The sequence below is a fragment of the Pristiophorus japonicus genome, unplaced genomic scaffold (genome assembly GCF_044704955.1).
Source record: "Pristiophorus japonicus isolate sPriJap1 unplaced genomic scaffold, sPriJap1.hap1 HAP1_SCAFFOLD_432, whole genome shotgun sequence".
NCBI classification, from domain to species: Eukaryota; Metazoa; Chordata; class Chondrichthyes; family Pristiophoridae; genus Pristiophorus; species Pristiophorus japonicus.
The window spans coordinates 201,354-221,544 of record NW_027254224.1 but is presented as its reverse complement, the minus strand read 5'-3'; the positions used below and the strand labels follow the sequence as shown (position 1 = coordinate 221,544).

Here is a 20,191-nt window from a genome sequence, read left to right as displayed (position 1 = left end):
GTCCCCTGGCTCTGGACTTCCCCAACATCGGGAACATTCTTCCTGCATCTAACCTGTCCAATCCCGTCAGAATTTTATATGTTTCTATGAGATCAACTCTCATCCTTCTAAAGTCCAGCGAATACAGGCCCAGTCGATCTAGTCTCTCTTCATAGGTCAGTCCCGCCATCCCGGGAATCAGTCTGGTGAACCTTCGCTGCACTCCCTCAATAGCAAGAACGTCCTTCCTCAGATGAGGAGACCAAAACTGAACACAATACTCGAGGTGTGGTCTCACCAAGGCTCCCCGGCCCCGCGACACAGAGGCCCATTTCACCGTTCCCTGTGCGATCGGGACCACTCGCTACAGGAAAAATAGCTTTTCTCCCCAAGTCGCCCCTGATTCGTTTGCCAATCACCTTCAGCCCGTGCCCTCTGTCTCTACTTACTTACTCATGATTTTGAACACCTCGATTAAATCTCACCCGTAACCTTCTCTGCTCTAGCCCCAGCCACTCCACGTCGCTGAAGTCCCTCAGCCCCAAGGTCAGTGGAACTGGGCAGGGATTATAACAGCGAGGTCGATTCAGTACTCCGCCCAAAGGCACATTTCTACCCCGTGACTTTGCAGTGGTGCAGTTCCTCACCAAAGCTGTAATGGGCAGGCCATGGGGGTAACTTAAATCGGGGAGTAATGGTTAGGTGATACCAAGAATGGCTGTCAAAAGCCTGTAGATCATTGGGGGACAGGATGGCTGAGGGAGGGGAGGGACCCCGAGACATTGGAGCCCCCGGGGAAATGAGATCGGGTAGGAGACAGCGCATCGAGTCTCGGTCTCAATAGAAACATAGAAAATAGGTGCAGGAGTAGGCCATTCGGCCCTTCGAGCCTGCACCACCATTCAATGAGTTCATGGCTGAACACGCAACTTCAGTACCCCATTCCTGCTTTCTCGCCATATCCCTTGATCCCCCTAGTAGTAAGGACTTCATCTAACTCCTTTTTGAATATATTTAGTGAATTGGCCTCAACAACTTTCTGTGGTAGAGAATTCCACAGGTTCACCACTCTCTGGGTGAAGAAGTTTCTCCTCATCTCGGTCCTAAATGGCTTACCCCTTATCCTCAGACTGTGACCCCTGGTTCTGGACTTCCCCAACATTAATAAGAACATAATGTAGAAAGGTGGTGGGGGGAAGGAGAGGGGCAAGTCCATCAGAGGCGGTCCCTCGAAGCGAGGAAACTTGCTCCCATGCCAAAAAGGGATGAGTTCCGAGGTTTTTCAATCAAGGACCTAATATTCCAGATCCCGAACTACATCCTGAAGGGTGGGAGATGCCGGTGGGTGGATTTTTTTAACGTGGGGTGGCCGTTGCACACCAGCCACCACACGGGGCTTGACAGAGCGAGGTCTGGGTCCAGTGGCAAGGGTCAACCAGGACGGCTGGAGACCAGCTCTGCTGCACGGACCCAGTGCGCCCACATATCGCACACAGTGTGGGCTGGGCCCGTGCTGCCCCTGGGCCCTCGCCTCTCCTGGGCCCTGTGCCCTCATTTGCCGCTCCTCCGCCCCGATCTCTTTTTAACTAAGCTTTTGGTCACCCGCCCTAATTTCTTCTTATAGAAACATAGAAAGTAGGTGCAGGAGCAGGCCATTCGGCCCTTCGAGCCTGCACCACCATTCAATAAGATCATGGCTGATCATTCACCTCAGTACCCCTTTCCTGCTTTCTCTCCATACCCCTTGATCCCTTTAGCCGTAAGGGCCACATCTAACTCCCTTTTGAATATATCTAACGAACTGGCCTCAACAACTTTCTGTGGTAGAGAATTCCACAGGTTCACAACTCTCTGGGTGAAGAAGTTTCTCCTCATCTCGGTCCTAAATGGCTTACCCCTTATCCTCAGACTGTGACCCCTGGTTCTGGACTTCCCCAACATTAATAAGAACATAATGTAGAAAGGTGGTGGGGGGAAGGAGAGGGGCAAGTCCATCAGAGGCGGTCCCTCGAAGCGAGGAAACTTGCTCCCACGCCAAAAAGGGATGAGTTCCGAGGTGTTTCAATCAAGGACCTAATATTCCCGATCCCGAACTACATCCTGAAGGGTGGGAGATGCCTGTGGGTGGATTGTTTTAACATGGGGTGGCCGTTGCACACCAGCCACCACACGGGGCTTGACAGAGCGAGGTCTGGGTCCAGGGGCAAGGGTCAACCAGGACAGCTGGAGACCAGCTCTGCTGCACGGACCCAGTGCGCCCACATATCGCACACAGTGTGTGGGCTGGGCCCCGTGCTGCCCCCTGGGCCCTCCCCCCCCCCCCCCGAACTCTCGCCTCCCCCTGGACCCCGATCACGTCGCTCTACAATCTCTCGCCGCTCCCTCGACCCCCGCGACCTCGCCGCTCCTGCTGTACCGGCCCGCGTTCCATTCACCGACCTGGGACCTTGGCTCTTCGCTGCCGGAGAGCACCGGCGGCAGGCTGGGGCCGCCAAACGGGCGGCGTGCGGCGGCCTGGAGAGCGCGGGGAAAGTCCGGAGGAGCACCGACGGCGGCAAGGGCGATGGAACGGCGGCGGGGCGAGTGAGAGAGACGCCGTGAAAGAAACCAAAGGGGGGTGTGGGGGGGGGGGGGGGGAGAGGGGCGAGCCCAGCCATCACCCGCAGTTTTGGCCTCGCGCGTCAAGGAAGGCAGCTTGGCCTCGAATTGGGGCGCTGCTGTGGCCTGTGGCGTACAATCGCAGCGGTGGTCCTTGCCTTTGTCAGAAGAGTGGAGGAAATTGCCAGAGGAAATAGGACGTAAGAAACAGGAGCAGGAGTCAGCCATTCGGCCCCTCGAGCCTGCTCCGCCATTTAATACGATCGCGGCTGATCCGATCATGGGCCCGGCTCCACTTCCCCGCCCGCCCCTTCACTCCCTTATCGCTCAAAAATCTAGTCTATCTCCGCCTTAAATATATTCAGTGACCCAGCCCCTCCACAGCTCTCTGGGGCAGAGAATTCCACAGATTCACCAGAAGAAATTGCTCCTCATCTCCGTCTTATTCTGAGACTATGTGCCCCCCTAGTTCTCGATTCCCCCCCACGAGGGGGAAACATCCTCTCTGCATCCACCCTGTCCAGCCCCCCCTCCGAATCTGATACGTTTCGATAAGATCGCCTCTCATTCTTCGAAACTCCAATGAGTAGAGGCCCAAACCTGCTCAACCTTTCCTCATGAGACTACCCCCTTCATCTCCGGGATCGGCCGAGTGAACCTTCTCTGAACTGCCAAGTATATCCCTCCTTAAATCGGGAGACCCAAGCTGCACGCTGTACTCCAGCTGTGGCAATAAGTCGCGGATACCTATACTTCTCTTCGTTTAACGATTCTCCAAATGTCCTGTAATCCTGATTGTACTGCTCTGCCATTTGTTTAAACTTTAGCTCCAAGCTGATCTGTGTCTCCTTGATTTCGCTGAGCTCCTCCAGGACAGGCAGAAAGTTCACGTTTTGCCGCTCCAAAGAGTCCCTCCTGGCTTTTGAGTCGCTGAAGCTGAGTCCGATGATCTCCTGCAGGTCCTCCGGGAAGCTTGTGAAGAGCGAGAAGGGGTCGTCGGTGAGCCGGAGCGAGCCCTTGAAGTCGTCTTCGTGCTGGGAGTCGCTGGGCGCCTTGGGGCTGGCGACGTCATGCATATTCGACCTGAGGATGGTGGTGTCGCTGGAAATGACGGAGAGGCCGTCCAGCAGCGCGTCGTTGCCCGCCTGGGAGTACCGCTGAATGGCGAGCGAGGTGAGGTCCCCGGTCTGCAGGAGGCTGATGGCCCGGTCCAGGTCCTGGTGTCGCTTGATGTGCTGCGCCAGCCTGCGCTGGAGCTGGGTGATGACGGAGGCGAGGGCCTGGTTCTTCTTCTCGAAGGCCTGCTTGAAGCGGTGGGCCTGGCCGCGATCGGCGTTGGCCACCAGGCGCAGGTACTGCGAGACGTTGGCGTCGTGGCCCATCTGCTGGACCCGGATCTGCTCCGCCACCCGCAGGACCTTCTGCTGCAGCAGGGCCTGCTCGCCCCTCAGCGTCTCCAGCTGGGCCTCCTCCTCTGCCAGCTCGGGGCCGTCCAGGTCTGGCAGCTCCTCCACGCTGCTGGTCTGCGGGCTGGCCGATCCCAGCGGGTTGGCCCCATCTGGCGGCTCGGCCTGGAAAACACAACAGAACTTTTTAAAAAACACACACACACACACAATGGCCAAAGGAGAGGTTCAACGCTGTTCGGTTCCTGCGGGGGAGGAGGGGGGGGGGCGGAGGGCTGGGGGAGGGGGCGTGGTAGGCCTGGGGGTGGAGGCCGAGGGTTGGGGGGGGGGGCGGTAGGCCAGTGGGGGGAGGCATCAGGTCCGCGCTCCCGGCGATTGCAATCGAGGCCTCGCGCGAGCCCACGCTCCCGTCGAGGGGTGGGAGAACGGAGGGAAGGAGAGAAAAGAAGGGAGGAAGGAAGGAGGGAAGGAAGAAATGACGGAAGGAGGGAGGGAAGGAAGGAAGAAAGGAGGGGGGGGAGGAGGGAAGGAAGAAATGACGGAAGGAGGGAAGGAAGGAAGGAGTGAAGGAGGGAGGGAAGGAAGGAGAGAAGGAAGGAAGAAAGGAGGGGAGGGAGGAGAGAAGGAGGGAAGGAATAAATGACGGAAGGAGGGAAGGAAGGAGGGAAGGAGAGAAGGAAGGAGGAAAATAGGGGAGGGAGGAGAGAAGAAGGGAAGGAATAAATGACAGAAGGAGGTAAGGAATTAAGGAAGGAAGGAAGAAATGACGGAAGGAGGGAAGGAAAGAAGGAGGGAAGGAGAGAAGGAAGGAAGGAGAGAAGGAAGGAAGTTGCATTGTTATAGCGCCTTTCACAACCACGGAAGGAGGGAAGGAAGGAAGGAGTGAAGGAGGGAGGGAAGGAAGGAGAGAAGGAAGGAAGAAAGGAGGGGAAGGAGGAGAGAAGGAGGGAAGGAATAAATGACGGAAGGAGGGAAGGAAGGAAGGAGGGAAGGAGAGAAGGAAGGATCCCAAAGCGCCTCACAGCCAATGAAATACATTTTGAGTGTAGACACTGTTGTATTGTGGGAAACATGGCAGCCAATTTGCGCACAGCAAGCTCCCACACACGGCAAGAAGGGAAGGAAGTGGGGACAGAGGGAGGGAGGGAGGAAAGGAAGCAGAGAAGGAGGGAGAGAAGGAAGGAAGGAGGGAGGGAAGGAAGGAGGGAAGGAGGGAGCGAAGGAAGGAGGGAGGGAAGGAGTGAAGGGAGGAGGGAGGGACGGATGGAGGGAAGGAAGGAAGGGAGGAGGGGGGGAAGGAAGGAAGACAAGAAATAAAGAAGAAAATCTTGAATTTATATAGCGCCTTTCACGACCACCGGATGTCCCAACGTGCTTTACAGTACTTTCAGAGTGTAGTCCCTGTTGTAATGTGGGAAACACGGCAGCCAATTTGCGCACAGCAAGCTCCCACATACATAGCGAGGAGGGAGGGAAGACCTGCACTGGTACAGTGACGTCAGGAAGCACGTCTTCCTTCCTTCCCTCCCTCCCTCCTTCCCTCCCTCCTTCCTTCACTCCTTCCTTCACTCCTTCACACAAAGGGTAGTGGAAATCTCTGGCACTCTCGCCCCCAAAAAGCTGTTGAGACTTGAGGGGGGGATGCGGGGATGGGTCAATTGAAATTGAAAGGCTAAAATGGGCAGATTAATGTTGGGTCAGGGTTACCCAACCAAGGCGGTGGATGGAGATCCTATTTAGGGCCTTTCATGAACTGTGCGTGCCACCAAACGTGGATTGTAACCTGAGCTGTTGGGGGCACGCAAAGTGCCGCAGTACAGCGGGACCTGGGGGTCCTTGTACATGAAACACAAAAGGATAGTATGCAGGTACAGCAAGTGATCAGGAAGGCCAATGGTATCTTGGCCTTTGTTGCAAAGAGGATGGAGTATAAAAGCAGGGAAGTCTTGCTCCAGTTTTTCAGGGGATTGGTGAGGCCACACCTGGAGTACTGCGTGCAGTTTTGGTTTCTATATTTACGAAAGGATATACTTGCTTTGGAGGCAGTTCAGGGAAGGTTCACTCGGTTGATTCCGGGGATGAGGGGGTTGACTTATGAGGAAAGGTTGAGGAGGTTGGGCCTCTACTCATTGGAATTCAGAAGAATGAGAGGTGATCTTATCGAAACGTATCAGATTCTGAGGGGGCTTTGACAGGGTAGATGCAGAGAGGATGTTCCCCCTCGTGGGGGGAATCTAGAACTAGGGGGCACATAGTCTCAGAATAAGGGGCCGCCCGTTTAAGATGGGAGATGAGGAGGAATTTCTTCTGGTGAATCTGTGGAATTCTCTGCCCCAGAGAGCTGTGGAGGCTGGGTCACTGAATATATTTAAGGCGGAGATAGACAGATTTTTGAGCGATAAGGGAGTGAAAGGGCGGGCGGGGAAGTGGAGCTGAGTCCATGATCGGATCAGCCATGATCGTATTAAATGGCGGAGCAGGCTCGAGGGGCCGAATGGCCGACTCCTGCTCCCGTTTCTTGTTGAATCATCTTTTTGGATGCCCTGCTCCTGAACACTGGCTACGTATTCCACAACGAGTTGGGTGAGAAAATTCCCCCCAACTCCCCTTCTTCAAGTTAATCTTCAACGGGTTCCCCGGGTAAGTTTCAACAAGCGTTTGTCGGACGGGAGGAATAAAGTGAGGCAGGATTGGTTCATGTTGTTGTTTGGTGTGGGCGCGCGTGCGAGGGGTGTCACAGTTCGCAGCCCGTACAGATACACCCAGCTCAGGAAACAATGAGTGCAGAAGCAGGCAGCTTTCATCATTGTCACAGCCGTGTTTACACCATCAAAACCACAGCCGCTTCCGTCATCCAGATAAGCCCGTCAGAAACAAAACAACACAAGAAACGGGAGCAGGAGTCGGCCATTCGGCCCCTCGAGCCTGCTCCGCCATTCAATACCATCATGGCTGATCCGATCATGGACTCAGCTCCACTTCCCCGCCCGCCCCTTCACTCCCTTATCGCTCAGAAATCTGTTTTTCTCCACCTTCAATCTCCCGACTTCCACAGCTCTCTGAGGCAGCGAATTCCACAGATTTACAACCCTCTGAGAGAAGAAATTCCTCCTCATCTCAGTTTTAAATGGGCGGCCCCTTGTTCTAAGACCATGCCCCCTAGTTCTAGTCTCCCCCATCAGTGGAAACATCCTCTCTGCATCCACCTTGTCGAGCCCTCCTCATAATCTGATACGTTTCGATAAGATCACCTCTCATTCTTCTGAGCTCCAATGAGTAGAGGCCCAACCTCCTCAACCTTTCCTCATAAGTCAACCCCCTCACCCCCGGGATCGACCGAGTGAACCTGTCTTTGCTCGTTCTAATAACTTCCCGTTGTCCCTCACCTCAACTTAGGTCAAAACAAAGACTCGCATTTATATAGCGACTTTTGCCACTGCAGGACGTCTCAAAGCGCCTTACGGCCAAGGAAGTACTTTTTGGAGTGCGCTCACTGTTGTAATGTGGGAAACGCCAATTTGCGCACAGCAAGCTTCCACACACAGCGATGTGATAACGACCCAGATGTTTTTTTAGTGATGTTGTTCGAGGGAAAAATATTGGGCCCCAGGACACCGGGGAGAACTCGCCCTGCTCTTCTTCCAATAGTGGCCCCGGGATCTTTTACATCCACCCGAGAGGGCAGACAGGACCTCGGTTTAATGTCTCATCCGAAAGACGGCACTTCCGACAGTGCGGGGCTCCCTCAGTACCGCCCCTCCGACAGTGCAGTGCGGCGCTCCCTCAGTACCGCCCCTCCGACAGTGCGGCGCTCCCTCAGTACTGCCCCTCCGACGGTGCGGTGCTCCCTCAGTACCGCCCCTCCGACAGTGCGGCGCTCCCTCAGTACCGCCCCTCCGACAGTACGGCACTCCCTCAGTACTGCCCCTCCGACAGCGCGGCGCTCCCTCAGTACTGCCCCTCCGACAGCGCGGTGCTCCCTCAGTACTGCCCCTCCGACAGTGCGGCGCTCCCTCAGTACCGCCCCTCCGACAGTGCAGTGCTCCCTCAGTACTGCCCCTCCGACAGCGCGGTGCGGCGCTCCCTCAGTACTGCCCCTCCGACAGTGCAGCACTCCCTCAGTACCGCCCCTCCGACAGTGCGGCGCTCCCGCAGTACTGCCCCTCCGACAGTGCGGCGCTCCCTCAGTACTGCCCCTCCGACAGTGCGGCACTCCCTCAGTACCGCCCCTCCGACAGTGCGGTGCTCCCTCAGTACCGCCCCTCCGACACTCCCTCAGTATTGCCCCTCCGACACCGCGGTGCTCCCTCAGTACTGCCCCTCCGACAGTGCGGCACTCCCTCAGTACCGCCCCTCCGACAGTGCGGTGCTCCCTCAGTACCGCCCCTCCGACACTCCCTCAGTACCGCCCATTCGACAGTGCAGTGCTCCCTCAGTACTGCCCCTCCGACAGCGCGGTGCGGCGCTCCCTCAGTACTGCCCCTCCGACAGTGCAGCACTCCCTCAGTACCGCCCCTCCGACAGTGCGGCGCTCCCGCAGTACTGCCCCTCCGACAGTGCGGCGCTCCCTCAGTACTGCCCCTCCGACAGTGCGGCACTCCCTCAGTACCGCCCCTCCGACAGTGCGGTGCTCCCTCAGTACCGCCCCTCCGACACTCCCTCAGTATTGCCCCTCCGACACCGCGGTGCTCCCTCAGTACTGCCCCTCCGACAGTGCGGCACTCCCTCAGTACCGCCCCTCCGACAGCGCGGTGCTCCCTCAGTACTGCCCCTCCGACAGTGCGGCGCTCCCTCAGTACCGCCCCTCCGACAGTGCAGTGCTCCCTCAGTACTGCCCCTCCGACAGCGCGGTGCGGCGCTCCCTCAGTACTGCCCCTCCGACAGTGCAGCACTCCCTCAGTACCGCCCCTCCGACAGTGCGGCGCTCCCGCAGTACTGCCCCTCCGACAGTGCGGCGCTCCCTCAGTACTGCCCCTCCGACAGTGCGGCACTCCCTCAGTACCGCCCCTCCGACAGTGCGGTGCTCCCTCAGTACCGCCCCTCCGACACTCCCTCAGTATTGCCCCTCCGACACCGCGGTGCTCCCTCAGTACTGCCCCTCCGACAGTGCGGCACTCCCTCAGTACCGCCCCTCCGACAGTGCGGTGCTCCCTCAGTACCGCCCCTCCGACACTCCCTCAGTACCGCCCCTCCGACAGCGCGGTGCGGCGCTCCCTCAGTACCACCCCTCCGACAGTGCGGCGCTCCCTCAGTACCGCCCCCCTCCGACAGTGCGGCGCTCCCTCAGTACTGCCCCCCTCCGACACCGCGGTGCTCCCTCAGTACCGCCCCTCCGACAGCGCGGTGCTCCCTCAGTACCGCCCCCCTCCGACACCGCGGTGCTCCCTCAGTACCACCCCTCCGACAGTGCGGCGCTCCCTCAGTACCGCCCCCCTCCGACACCGCGGTGCTCCCTCAGTACCGCCCCTCCGACAGCGCGGTGCGGCGCTCCCTCAGTACCGCCCCTCTGACACCGCGGCGCTCCCTCAGTACCGCCACCTCCGACAGTGCGGCGCTCCCTCAGTACCGCCCCTCCGACACCGCGGCGCTCCCTCAGTACCGCCCCTCCGACACCGCGGCGCTCCCTCAGTACTGCCCCTCCGACAGCGCGGTGCGGCGCTCCCTCAGTACTGCCCCTCCGACAGTTCAGAGAAGGTTCACTTGGTTGATTCCGGGGATGAGGGGGTTGACTTATAAGGAAAGATTGAGCAGGTTGGGCCTCTACTCATTGGAATTCAGAAGAATGAGAGGTGATCTTATCGAAACGTATCAGATTCTGAGGGGGCTTTGACAGGGTAGATGCAGAGAGGATGTTCCCCCTCGTGGGGGGAATCTAGAACTAGGGGACACATAGTCTCAGAATAAGGGGCCGCCCATTTAAGATGGGAGATGAGGAGGAATTTCTTCTGGTGAATCTGGAATTCTCTGCCCCAGAGAGCTGTGGAGGCTGGGTCACTGAATATATTTAAGGCGGAGATAGACAGATTTTTGAGCGATAAGGGAGTGAAGGGGCGGGCGGGGAAGTGGAGCTGAGTCCATGATCGGATCAGCCATGATCGTATTAAATGGCGGAGCAGGCTCGAGGGGCCGAATGGCCGACTCCTGCTCCCGTTTCTTGTTGAATCATCTTTTTGGATGCCCTGCTCCTGAACACTGGCTACGTATTCCACAACGAGTTGGGTGAGAAAATTCCCCCCAACTCCCCTTCTTCAAGTTAATCTTCAACGGGTTCCCCGGGTAAGTTTCAACAAGCGTTTGTCGGACGGGAGGAATAAAGTGAGGCAGGATTGGTTCATGTTGTTGTTTGGTGTGGGCGCGCGTGCGAGGGGTGTCACAGTTCGCAGCCCGTACAGATACACCCAGCTCAGGAAACAATGAGTGCAGAAGCAGGCAGCTTTCATCATTGTCACAGCCGTGTTTACACCATCAAAACCACAGCCGCTTCCGTCATCCAGATAAGCCCGTCAGAAACAAAACAACACAAGAAACGGGAGCAGGAGTCGGCCATTCGGCCCCTCGAGCCTGCTCCGCCATTCAATACCATCATGGCTGATCCGATCATGGACTCAGCTCCACTTCCCCGCCCGCCCCTTCACTCCCTTATCGCTCAGAAATCTGTTTTTCTCCACCTTCAATCTCCCGGCTTCCACAGCTCTCTGAGGCAGCGAATTCCACAGATTTACAACCCTCTGAGAGAAGAAATTCCTCCTCATCTCAGTTTTAAATGGGCGGCCCCTTGTTCTAAGACCATGCCCCCTAGTTCTAGTCTCCCCCATCAGTGGAAACATCCTCTCTGCATCCACCTTGTCGAGCCCTCCTCATAATCTGATACGTTTCGATAAGATCACCTCTCATTCTTCTGAGCTCCAATGAGTAGAGGCCCAACCTCCTCAACCTTTCCTCATAAGTCAACCCCCTCACCCCCGGGATCGACCGAGTGAACCTGTCTTTGCTCGTTCTAATAACTTCCCATTGGCCCTCACCTCAACTTAGGTCAAAACAAAGACTCGCATTTATATAGCGACTTTTGCCACTGCAGGACGTCTCAAAGCGCCTTACGGCCAAGGAAGTACTTTTTGGAGTGCGCTCACTGTTGTAATGTGGGAAACGCCAATTTGCACACAGCAAGCTCCCACACACAGCGATGTGATAACGACCCAGATGTTTTTTTAGTGATGTTGTTCGAGGGAAAAATATTGGGCCCCAGGACACCGGGGAGAACTCGCCCTGCTCTTCTTCCAATAGTGGCCCCGGGATCTTTTACATCCACCCGAGAGGGCAGACAGGACCTCGGTTTAATGTCTCATCCGAAAGACGGCACTTCCGACAGTGCGGGGCTCCCTCAGTACCGCCCCTCCGACAGTGCGGGGCTCCCTCAGTACTGCCCCTCCGACAGTGCGGCGCTCCCTCAGTACTGCCCCTCCGACAGTGCGGCGCTCCCTCAGTACTGCCCCTCCGACAGTGCGGCGCTCCCTCAGTACTGCCCCTCCGACAGTGCGGCGCTCCCTCAGTACTGCCCCTCCGACAGTACGGGGCTCCCTCAGTACCGCCCCTCCGACAGTACGGCACTCCCTCAGTACTGCCCCTCCGACAGCGCGGCGCTCCCTCAGTACTGCCCCTCCGACAGCGCGGTGCTCCCTCAGTACTGCCCCTCCGACAGTGCGGCGCTCCCTCAGTACCACCCCTCCGACAGTGCGGGGCTCCCTCAGTACCGCCCCTCCGACAGTGCGGGGCTCCCTCAGTACTGCCCCTCCGACGGTGCGGCGCTCCCTCAGTACTGCCCCTCCGACAGTACGGCACTCCCTCAGTACTGCCCCTCCGACAGCGCGGCGCTCCCTCAGTACTGCCCCTCCGACAGCGCGGTGCTCCCTCAGTACCGCCCCTCCGACAGTGCGGTGCTCCCTCAGTACCGCCCCTCCGACAGTGCGGCACTCCCTCAGTACTGCCCCTCCGACACCGCGGTGCTCCCTCAGTACTGCCCCTCCGACAGTGCGGCACTCCCTCAGTACTGCCCCTCCGACACCGCGGTGCTCCCTCAGTACTGCCCCTCCGACAGTGCGGCGCTCCCTCAGTACCGCCCCTCCGACAGTGCGGCACTCCCTCAGTACTGCCCCTCCGACAGTGCGGCGCTCCCTCAGTACTGCCCCTCCGACAGTGCGGCGCTCCCTCAGTACTGCCCCTCCGACAGTGCGGCGCTCCCTCAGTACTGCCCCTCCGACAGTGCGGCGCTCCCTCAGTACCGCCCCTCCGACAGTGCGGCACTCCCTCAGTACCGCCCCTCCGACAGTGCTGCGCTCCCTCAGTACCGCCCCTCCGACAGTGCGGCGCTCCCTCAGTACCGCCCCTCCGACAGTGCGGCACTCCCTCAGTACCGCCCCTCCGACAGTGCGGCACTCCCTCAGTACTGCCCCTCCGACAGTGCGGCACTCCCTCAGTACCGCCCCTCCGACAGTGCGGCGCTCCCTCAGTACCGCCCCTCCGACAGTGCAGCACTCCCTCAGTACTGCCCCTCCGACAGTGCAGCACTCCCTCAGTACTGCCCCTCCGACAGTGCGGCTCTCCCTCAGTACCGCCCCTCCGACAGCGCGGTGCAGCACTCCCTCAGTACTGCCCCTCCGACAGCGCGGCACTCCCTCAGTACCGCCCCTCCGACAGTGCAGCACTCCCTCAGTACTGCCCCTCCGACAGTGCGGCGCTCCCTCAGTACCGCCCCTCCGACAGTGCAGCACTCCCTCAGTACCGCCCCTCCGACAGCGCGGTGCGGCGCTCCCTCAGTACCGCCCCTCCGACAGCGCGGTGCGGCGCTCCCTCAGTACGGCGCTCCCACAACACTGCACTGGGGCAGCACCAATCTGGAGTTGGCACTGAGGGGCCGGGAGCGCGCCTATTTCCTCGTGCACCGAGGCGGCTTCGCTGAGGGAGCCTGTTAAACCCACGGCCCGAGCACTCACCCTGTTGCTCATGCACCTCCTCCGCAGGCCGAACCGGTGCACCATGGTGCGGGGAAATCGCAACCTTGGCGAAAGATGAAGCCTTTTTTTGGCGCGGGGGGAGGAAGGGGGCCAGTCTCTGCCCTGAGGTCCCTCCGGGGCGGACGGGAACGTGGCAGGTTGAGCGCGCTTGCTTATTGAGAGCGGCCCGAAGCAGAGTCGGCAAACGCTGCACTGAACACCGAGCAGGATTTCCTCCGCCGTGGCCTGGGCCCTGGCGGTGTGACCTCCCGGTGCACTCTACGCCGATACAGCCAGTCGGCAGTGCTGTTTCCCGAGCCGCTCGCTTGTGTTTGACGATGTGGTTACCCAGCACAGGAAAACAAGAGGCTTCACCGCCCTCCTCCCCTCCCCTCCCCGAGCAGCGTGCTGTGTTGTGTGATGGAATCCATAAAATGTTACAGCGCGGGAGGAGGCCATTCCGGCCCATCGTGTCCTCGCCGGCCGACCAAGAGCTACCCGGCCTCATCCCACTTTCCCGCTCTGGGTCCGTAGCCCTGTCGGTTACGGCACTTCAAGCTGCACATCCAAATGTGGTGAGGGTTTCTGCCTCTACCGCCCTTTCAGGCCGTGAGTCCCACCCCAGACCCCCACCTCCCTCTGGGTGAAGACATTTCCCCTCAAATCCCCTCTAAACCCCCCCCCCCAATTACTTTCAATCTCTGCCCCCTGGTTGTTGACCCCTCTGCCAAGGGGAACAGGTCCGTCCTATCCACTCTATCCAGGCCCCTCATCATTTTATACACCTCAATTAGCTCTCCCCTCAGCCTCCTCTGTTCCAAGGAAAACAACCCCAGCCTATCCAATCTTTCCTCATCGCTAAAATTCTCCCGTCCCCGCAACATCCCGGTGAATCTCCTCTGTACCCTCTCCAGTGCGCTGTCGGAGGGGCAGTACTGAGGGAGCGCCGCACTGTCGGAGGGGCGGTACTGAGGGAGTGCAGCACTGTCGGAGGGGCGGTACTGAGGGAGCGCCGCACTGTCGGAGGGGCGGTACTGAGGGAGCGCCGCACTGTCGGAGGGGCGGTACTGAGGGAGCACCGCACTGTCGGAGGGGCGGTACTGAGGGAGCGCCGCACTGTCGGAGGGGCGGTACTGAGGGAGCGCCGCACTGTCGGAGGGGCGGTACTGAGGGAGTGCAGCACTGTCGGAGGGGTGGTACTGAGGGAGTGCAGCACAGTCGGAGGGGCGGTACTGAGGGAGCGCCGCACTGTCGGAGGGGTGGTACTGAGGGAGCGCCGCACTGTCGGAGGGGCGGTACTGAGGGAGCGCCGCACTGTCGGAGGGGCGGTACTGAGGGAGCTCCGCACTGTCGGAGGGGCGGTACTGAGGGAGCGCCGCACTGTCGGAGGGGCGGTACTGAGGGAGCGCCGCACTGTCGGAGGGGCGGTACTGAGGGAGCGCCGCACTGTCGGAGGGGCGGTACTGAGGGAGCGCCGCACTGTCGGAGGGGCGGTACTGAGGGAGTGCAGCACAGTCAGAGGGGCGGTACTGAGGGAGTGCAGCACTGTCGGAGGGGTGGTACTGAGGGAGTGCAGCACAGTCGGAGGGGCGGTACTGAGGGAGCGCCGCACTGTCGGAGGGGTGGTACTGAGGGAGCGCTGCACTGTCGGAGGGGCGGTACTGAGGGAGCGCCGCATTGTCGGAGGGGCGGTACTGAGGGAGCGCCGCACTGTTGGAGGGGCGGTTCTGAGGGAGCGCCGCACTGTCGGAGGGGCAGTACTGAGGGAGCGCTGCACTGTCGGAGGGTCGGTTCTGAGGGAGCGCCGCACTGTCGGAGGGGCAGTACTGATGGAACGCCGCATTGTCGGAGGGGCGGTACTGAGGGAGCGCCGCACTGTCGGAGGGGCGGTTCTGATGGAACGCCGCACTGTCGGAGGGGCGGTACTGAGGGATGACTGCACTTTCGGAGGGGCAGTACTGAGGGAGTGCCGCACTGTCGGAGGGGCGGTACTGAGGGATGACTGCACTGTCGGAGGGGCGGTTCTGAGGGAGCGCCGCACTGTCGGAGGGGCGTTACTGAGGGATGACTGCACTGTCGGAGGGGCAGTACTGAGGGAACGCCGCACTGTCGGAGGGGCAGTACTGAGGGAGGTGAGCGAGTGTGTGCGTGTGGTGACGTGCGGCCAATGGCGGGTGTGTGGAGGAGGGGACGGGACGGGTGCGAGGGTCAAGCAATGAAATCTCGCGGAGGCATGGGCGCAGGTAGTCTGCGGGGTGTGGGCGGGGTAGCATTGGAGGGGAGATGTGCTGTCCAGAACTGCCGGAGGTTTGGATGGAGGGGGCCAGCGTTGGTGGGCAAGGCGAATCGTCAAAGGGAAGGGTAGGGTGGTGGCGGATTGCCCAAACAATGAGGAGAGGGGTTGTCCTATGAGGAGAGATTGAACAGATACGGCCTGTATCCCTTTGAGTTTAGAAGAATGAGAGGTGATCTCGTTGAAACATTCTGAGGGGGATTGACAGGGTGGATGCAGGGAGGGTGTTTCCCCCCCCCGGGGCTGGGGAGTCTAGAACCAGGGGTCACACAGTCTCCGGATAATGGGTCGGCCATTTAGGACTGAGAGGAGGAGGAATTTCTTCACTCAGAGAGGGGTGAATCTGTGGAATTCTCTGCCCCAGAGGGCTGTGGAGGCTCAGTCTTTGAGCATATTCAAGGCTGAGATCGGTAGATTTTTGGATATTGAGGGAATCGCGGAATATGGGTGCGTTAGAGCCCCATCTGGTGGACGACTGGGTTAATTCGACTACTGATGTAAATACGATCAAAGGGTCACGTGACAAGGTCACGTGATGACAATCTGCGTGTCATATGCTCGTGGTGTTGTAAAAAATATGTCGCAATGGGGAGCGGGCGGGACATGGAGTTGAGGTCAAAGATCAGCCATGATCAAAAGGATAGTCTGCAGGTACAGCAAGTGATCAGGAAGGCCAATGGTGTCTTGGCCTTTATTGCAAAGGGGATGGAGTATAAAAGCAGGGAAGTCTTGCTCCAGTTATACAGGGTATTGGTGAGGCCACACCTGGAGTACTGCGTGCAGTTTTGGTCTCCGTATTTACGAAAGGATACACTTGCTTTGGAGGCGGTTCAGAGAAGGTTCACTCGGTTAATTCCGGAGATGAGGGGGTTGACTTATGAGGAAAGGTTGAGGAGGTTGGGCCTCTACTCATTGGAATTCAGAAGAATGAGAGGTGATCTTATGGAAACGTATCAGATTATGAGGGGGCTCGACAAGGTGGATGCAGAGAGGATGTTTCCACTGGTGGGGGAGACTAGAACTAGGGGGCATGGTCTTAGAATAAGGGGCCGCCCATTTAAAACTGAGATGAGGAGGAATTTCTTCTCTCAGAGGGTTGTAAATCTGTGGAATTCGCTGCCTGAGAGAGCTGTGGAAGCCGGGACATTGAATATATTTAAGACAGAGATAGACAGTTTCTTAACCGATAAGGGGATAAGGGGGCGGGCAGGGAAGTGGAGCTGAGTCTTGGGATTAGACTGTATGATTTTTTCTTGGCCGGTGCAGATATAACAGTAAGTACTGCAGGGAATAGAATACGGCCAGGGTGATCTCCTGGACTGGTTTCGATGGGTCGGACAGGAATTTTCCCAAATTTTTTTCTCCCAAATTGGCCTGGGTTTTTATCTGGTTTTTGCCTCTCCCAGGAGATCACACGGCTCCGGTTGGGGTGGAGTGTAGAATGTTTCAGTGTGAGGGGTGTCGCAGGTGTGTGAGGCGGACTGGTTGGGCCGGGTGCTCTTTGCCTTTCCGCCATTGTTCGTGGGTTTATATGTAACCTTCATGTCTATGTTTCTCTTACCTCAAATGACCCCCCCCACCATAATGTAGGCCGCTTACCCCACGACCCTTACTCCATGTCCCTTACCCCCATGACCCTTACCTCAATGAGCCCCCACCTTTCCCCACGACCCTTAACCCCACGACCCTTAACCCCATGACCCATACCCCCATGACCGTTACCTGAAGGACCCCGCACCTTTCCCCACGACCCTTAACCCCATGACCCTTACCCCTATGACCCCTACCCCCATGACCCTTAGCCCCACGACCCATACCCCCATGACCCATACCCTCATGACTCCTACCCCATGACCCTTAGCCCCACGACCCTTAATCCCATGACCCCTACCCCCATGACCCTTAGCCCCACGACCCTTAACCCCATGACCCTTACCCCTATGACCCCTACCCCATGACCCTTAGCCCCACGACCCGTAACCCCATGACCCATACCCCCATGACCCTGACCTCAATGACCCCCCCCCCCCCCGCCACCTTATGTTCGAGCTCCCCCGGTAAAATGTTAATAAAGCGCCCGGCCTTGGCCCCGGCCCAGTCTGTCCCGGCGCGCGCTCTCACCTTGTCCTTCTTTGCACTCCTGATCTTGGTGAGTTTGCCGTACAGCGAGAAGCGGGGGCCGTCGTCCGCCCTGGGCTTGGCCTTGGCCTTGGCAGCGATGTCCGTGCCGTCGCTGGGTGCCACCTCCATACCCAGGAAGGTGTCGATGGTGGACTTGGAGTGGCTCTTCATGGGCAGCGGCGGCGGGCTGTGGCGTGGCGAGGGGGCCGGCGTGACGCCCGGCGTGACGAGCGGCTCGTGCTCGGCAAAGGGCCGCCGTTGGACCTCGAGCCTGGCCCAGGGGTTGCCCTCCTCGGCCGGCTCCTCGGCCGGCGCCGGGCCCTTCCTGCGCGACTTGGGGATGAAGCGGCGGTGGCGGGAGGGTGGGGCCACGGGCGGCAATCCCGTCGCGTTGGGCGCACCGGCGGGGTGCTCGTCGACCGGCATCTCCGCATAGCTCCGCGGCAGGGAGGCCGACTTGTTGCCGGTCCTGGGTTCTGACGTGCCCTGGGCCCCGTTGTTCTGCGGCCCGGGCTCCTTCTGGTTACCGAAGAACTGCTTGACGCCCTTGGTCAAGGCCTTGGTGTTGACCCGCGAGAGACTGGAGCCTTTCTGTCGCAGCTTGGAGCTGACGTCGTGTATTGATGTTGATGGGCTGACGTCGTCCTTGACCAGATTCATGGCCACATCCCCAGTGCCCTCCGCCTCACCCCTTCTGCCAGGCACACCTCGTTCAGCAGAGTCCTGCGATCGGAACAGAGAAAACTGCGGTCAGTGTCAGAATACTTTATTAAACCTCTTATCAACAAGGGCAGACATTGGCGACAAGGTTCAACACTGCCTTCGGCCACCTGAGGAAAAGAGTGTTCGAAGACCAGGCCCTCAAATCTACCACCAAGCTCATGGTCTACAGGGCTGCAGTAATACCCGCCCTCCTGTGTGGCTCAGAGACGTGGACCATGTACAGTAGACACCTCAAGTCGCTGGAGAAATGCCACCAACGCTGTCTCCGCAAGATCCTGCAAATCCCCCGGGAGGACAGACGCACCAACGTTAGCGTCCTCGACCAGGTCCAACATCCCCAGCATCGAAGCACTGACCACACTCGACCAGCTCCGCTGGGCGGGGCCACATTGTCCGCATGCCCCCCGACACGAGACTCCCAAAGCAAGCGCTCTACTCGGAACTCCTTCACGGCAAGCGAGCCAAAGGTGGGCAGAGGAAACGTTACAAGGGACCACCCTCAAAGCCTCCCTGGTAAAGTGCAACATCCCCACCGACACCTGGGAGTCCCTGGGCCCAAAGACCAGTCCGCCCTCAGTGGAGGAAGTGCATCCGGGAGGGCGCTGAGCACCTCGAGTCTCGTCGCCGAGAGCGTGCAGAAACCAAGCGCAGGCAGCGGAAGGAGCGTGCGGCAAACCAGTCCCACCCTCCCCTTCCCTCAACCACTGTCTGTCCCACCTGTGACAGGGACGGTGGTTCCCGTATTGGACTGTTCAGCCACCTGAGGACTCGTATTAAGAGTGGAAGCAAGTCTTCCTCGATTCCGAAGGACTGCCTATGATGACTTTATTAAACGGTGCGAGATTTTTAAACACAAGTCTAGCAACAATGACGGACAGGTGAAGACCATCTGGCCCACCCAGCCTGTCCCCCCACAATCGCGATACCTCACGTATCAACATACACACTCCCCACCCCACCCGAAACCTTGTGATCTCCTGGGGGAGCGAGGCAAAAAAACAGATTTTTAAATGCCCTGGCCAATTTGGGGGGGAAATCTTGGAGATGGCTCTCCGAAACTAGTCTGGGAGATCACCCTGGCCCCAAATTCTCTGCAGCACCCACCCTGCTGTCTGAGGCAATCCCTGCCGCAGCCAGAAACGAATCCAGCTTTCGCTTGCAGGAATTCAGCGAAGTCTGCATCCACCACATGAAATGGCAGCTTGTTCCAGAGGTTTACTATTCTCTGGGAACAGAACCACTTCCTGACGTCTAACCTCGGTCTAGCCCAAGGCAACTTAAATTTCTGCCCCCTGGTCCTGCCTAACCTGCTTAATTGAAATAAACGGTCAGCCGGAACACCATCTCTTCCCTTCATTATCTTATAAACCTCAATCATATCCCCGCCTAAGTCTACGCTACTCTAAGGTATAAAGACCCAACTCTTTTAATCTATCTGGATAGCTGAGACACAAAGAATCTGAAAGGGTTATAGACAGGCTAAGTGAGTGGGCAAACATTTGGCAGATGGAGTATAATGTGGGAAAGTGTGAGGTCATGCACTTTGGCAGAAATAATAGAAAAGCAAATTATAATTTAAATGGAGAAAGATTGCAAAGTGCCGCAGTACAGCGGGGCCTGGTGCATGAAACACAAAAGGTTAGTATGCAGGTACAGCAAGTGATCAGGAAGGGCCAATGGTATCTTGGCCTTTATTGCAAAGGGGATGGAGTATAAAAGCAGGGAAGTCTTGCTGCAGTTATACAGGGTATTGGTGAGGCCACACCTGGAGTACTGCGTGCAGTTTTGGTCTTCATATTTACGAAAGGATATACTTGCTTTGGAGGCGGTTCAGAGAAGGTTCACTCGGTTGATTGCGGAGGTGAGGGGGTTGACTTATGAGGAAAGGTTGAGCAGGTTGGGCCTCTACTCCTTGGAATTCAGAAGAATGAGAGGTGATCTTATCGAAACGTATAAGATTATGAGGAGGCTTGGCAGGGGGATGGGAACCTGTGCAGGAAGACAGAGGGAAGTAGAATGGGGGCAGAAGCAAAAGATAGAAAGAAGAAAAATAAAAGTGGAGGGCAGAGAAACCCAGGGCA

The 20,191-nt window shown here is 58.3% G+C and overlaps 1 protein-coding gene across 1 annotated transcript in view; it reads right to left on the bottom strand.

Moving 5' to 3' along the window:
* Positions 1-18,047, bottom strand: part of LOC139251686 (transmembrane and coiled-coil domains protein 1-like) — a 28,526-nt gene extending 10,479 nt beyond the window's left edge. Inside the window, exons 1-3 of the mRNA XM_070873255.1 lie at positions 17,388-18,047; positions 12,974-13,252; positions 3,325-4,148 (exon numbers count right to left, since the gene is read on the bottom strand). Coding sequence (XP_070729356.1) covers positions 3,325-4,148; positions 12,974-13,252; positions 17,388-18,047 — 1,763 coding nt within the window. The remainder of the gene's footprint in view (positions 1-3,324; positions 4,149-12,973; positions 13,253-17,387) is intronic.
* Between the last annotated feature and the right edge of the window lie 2,144 nt (positions 18,048-20,191).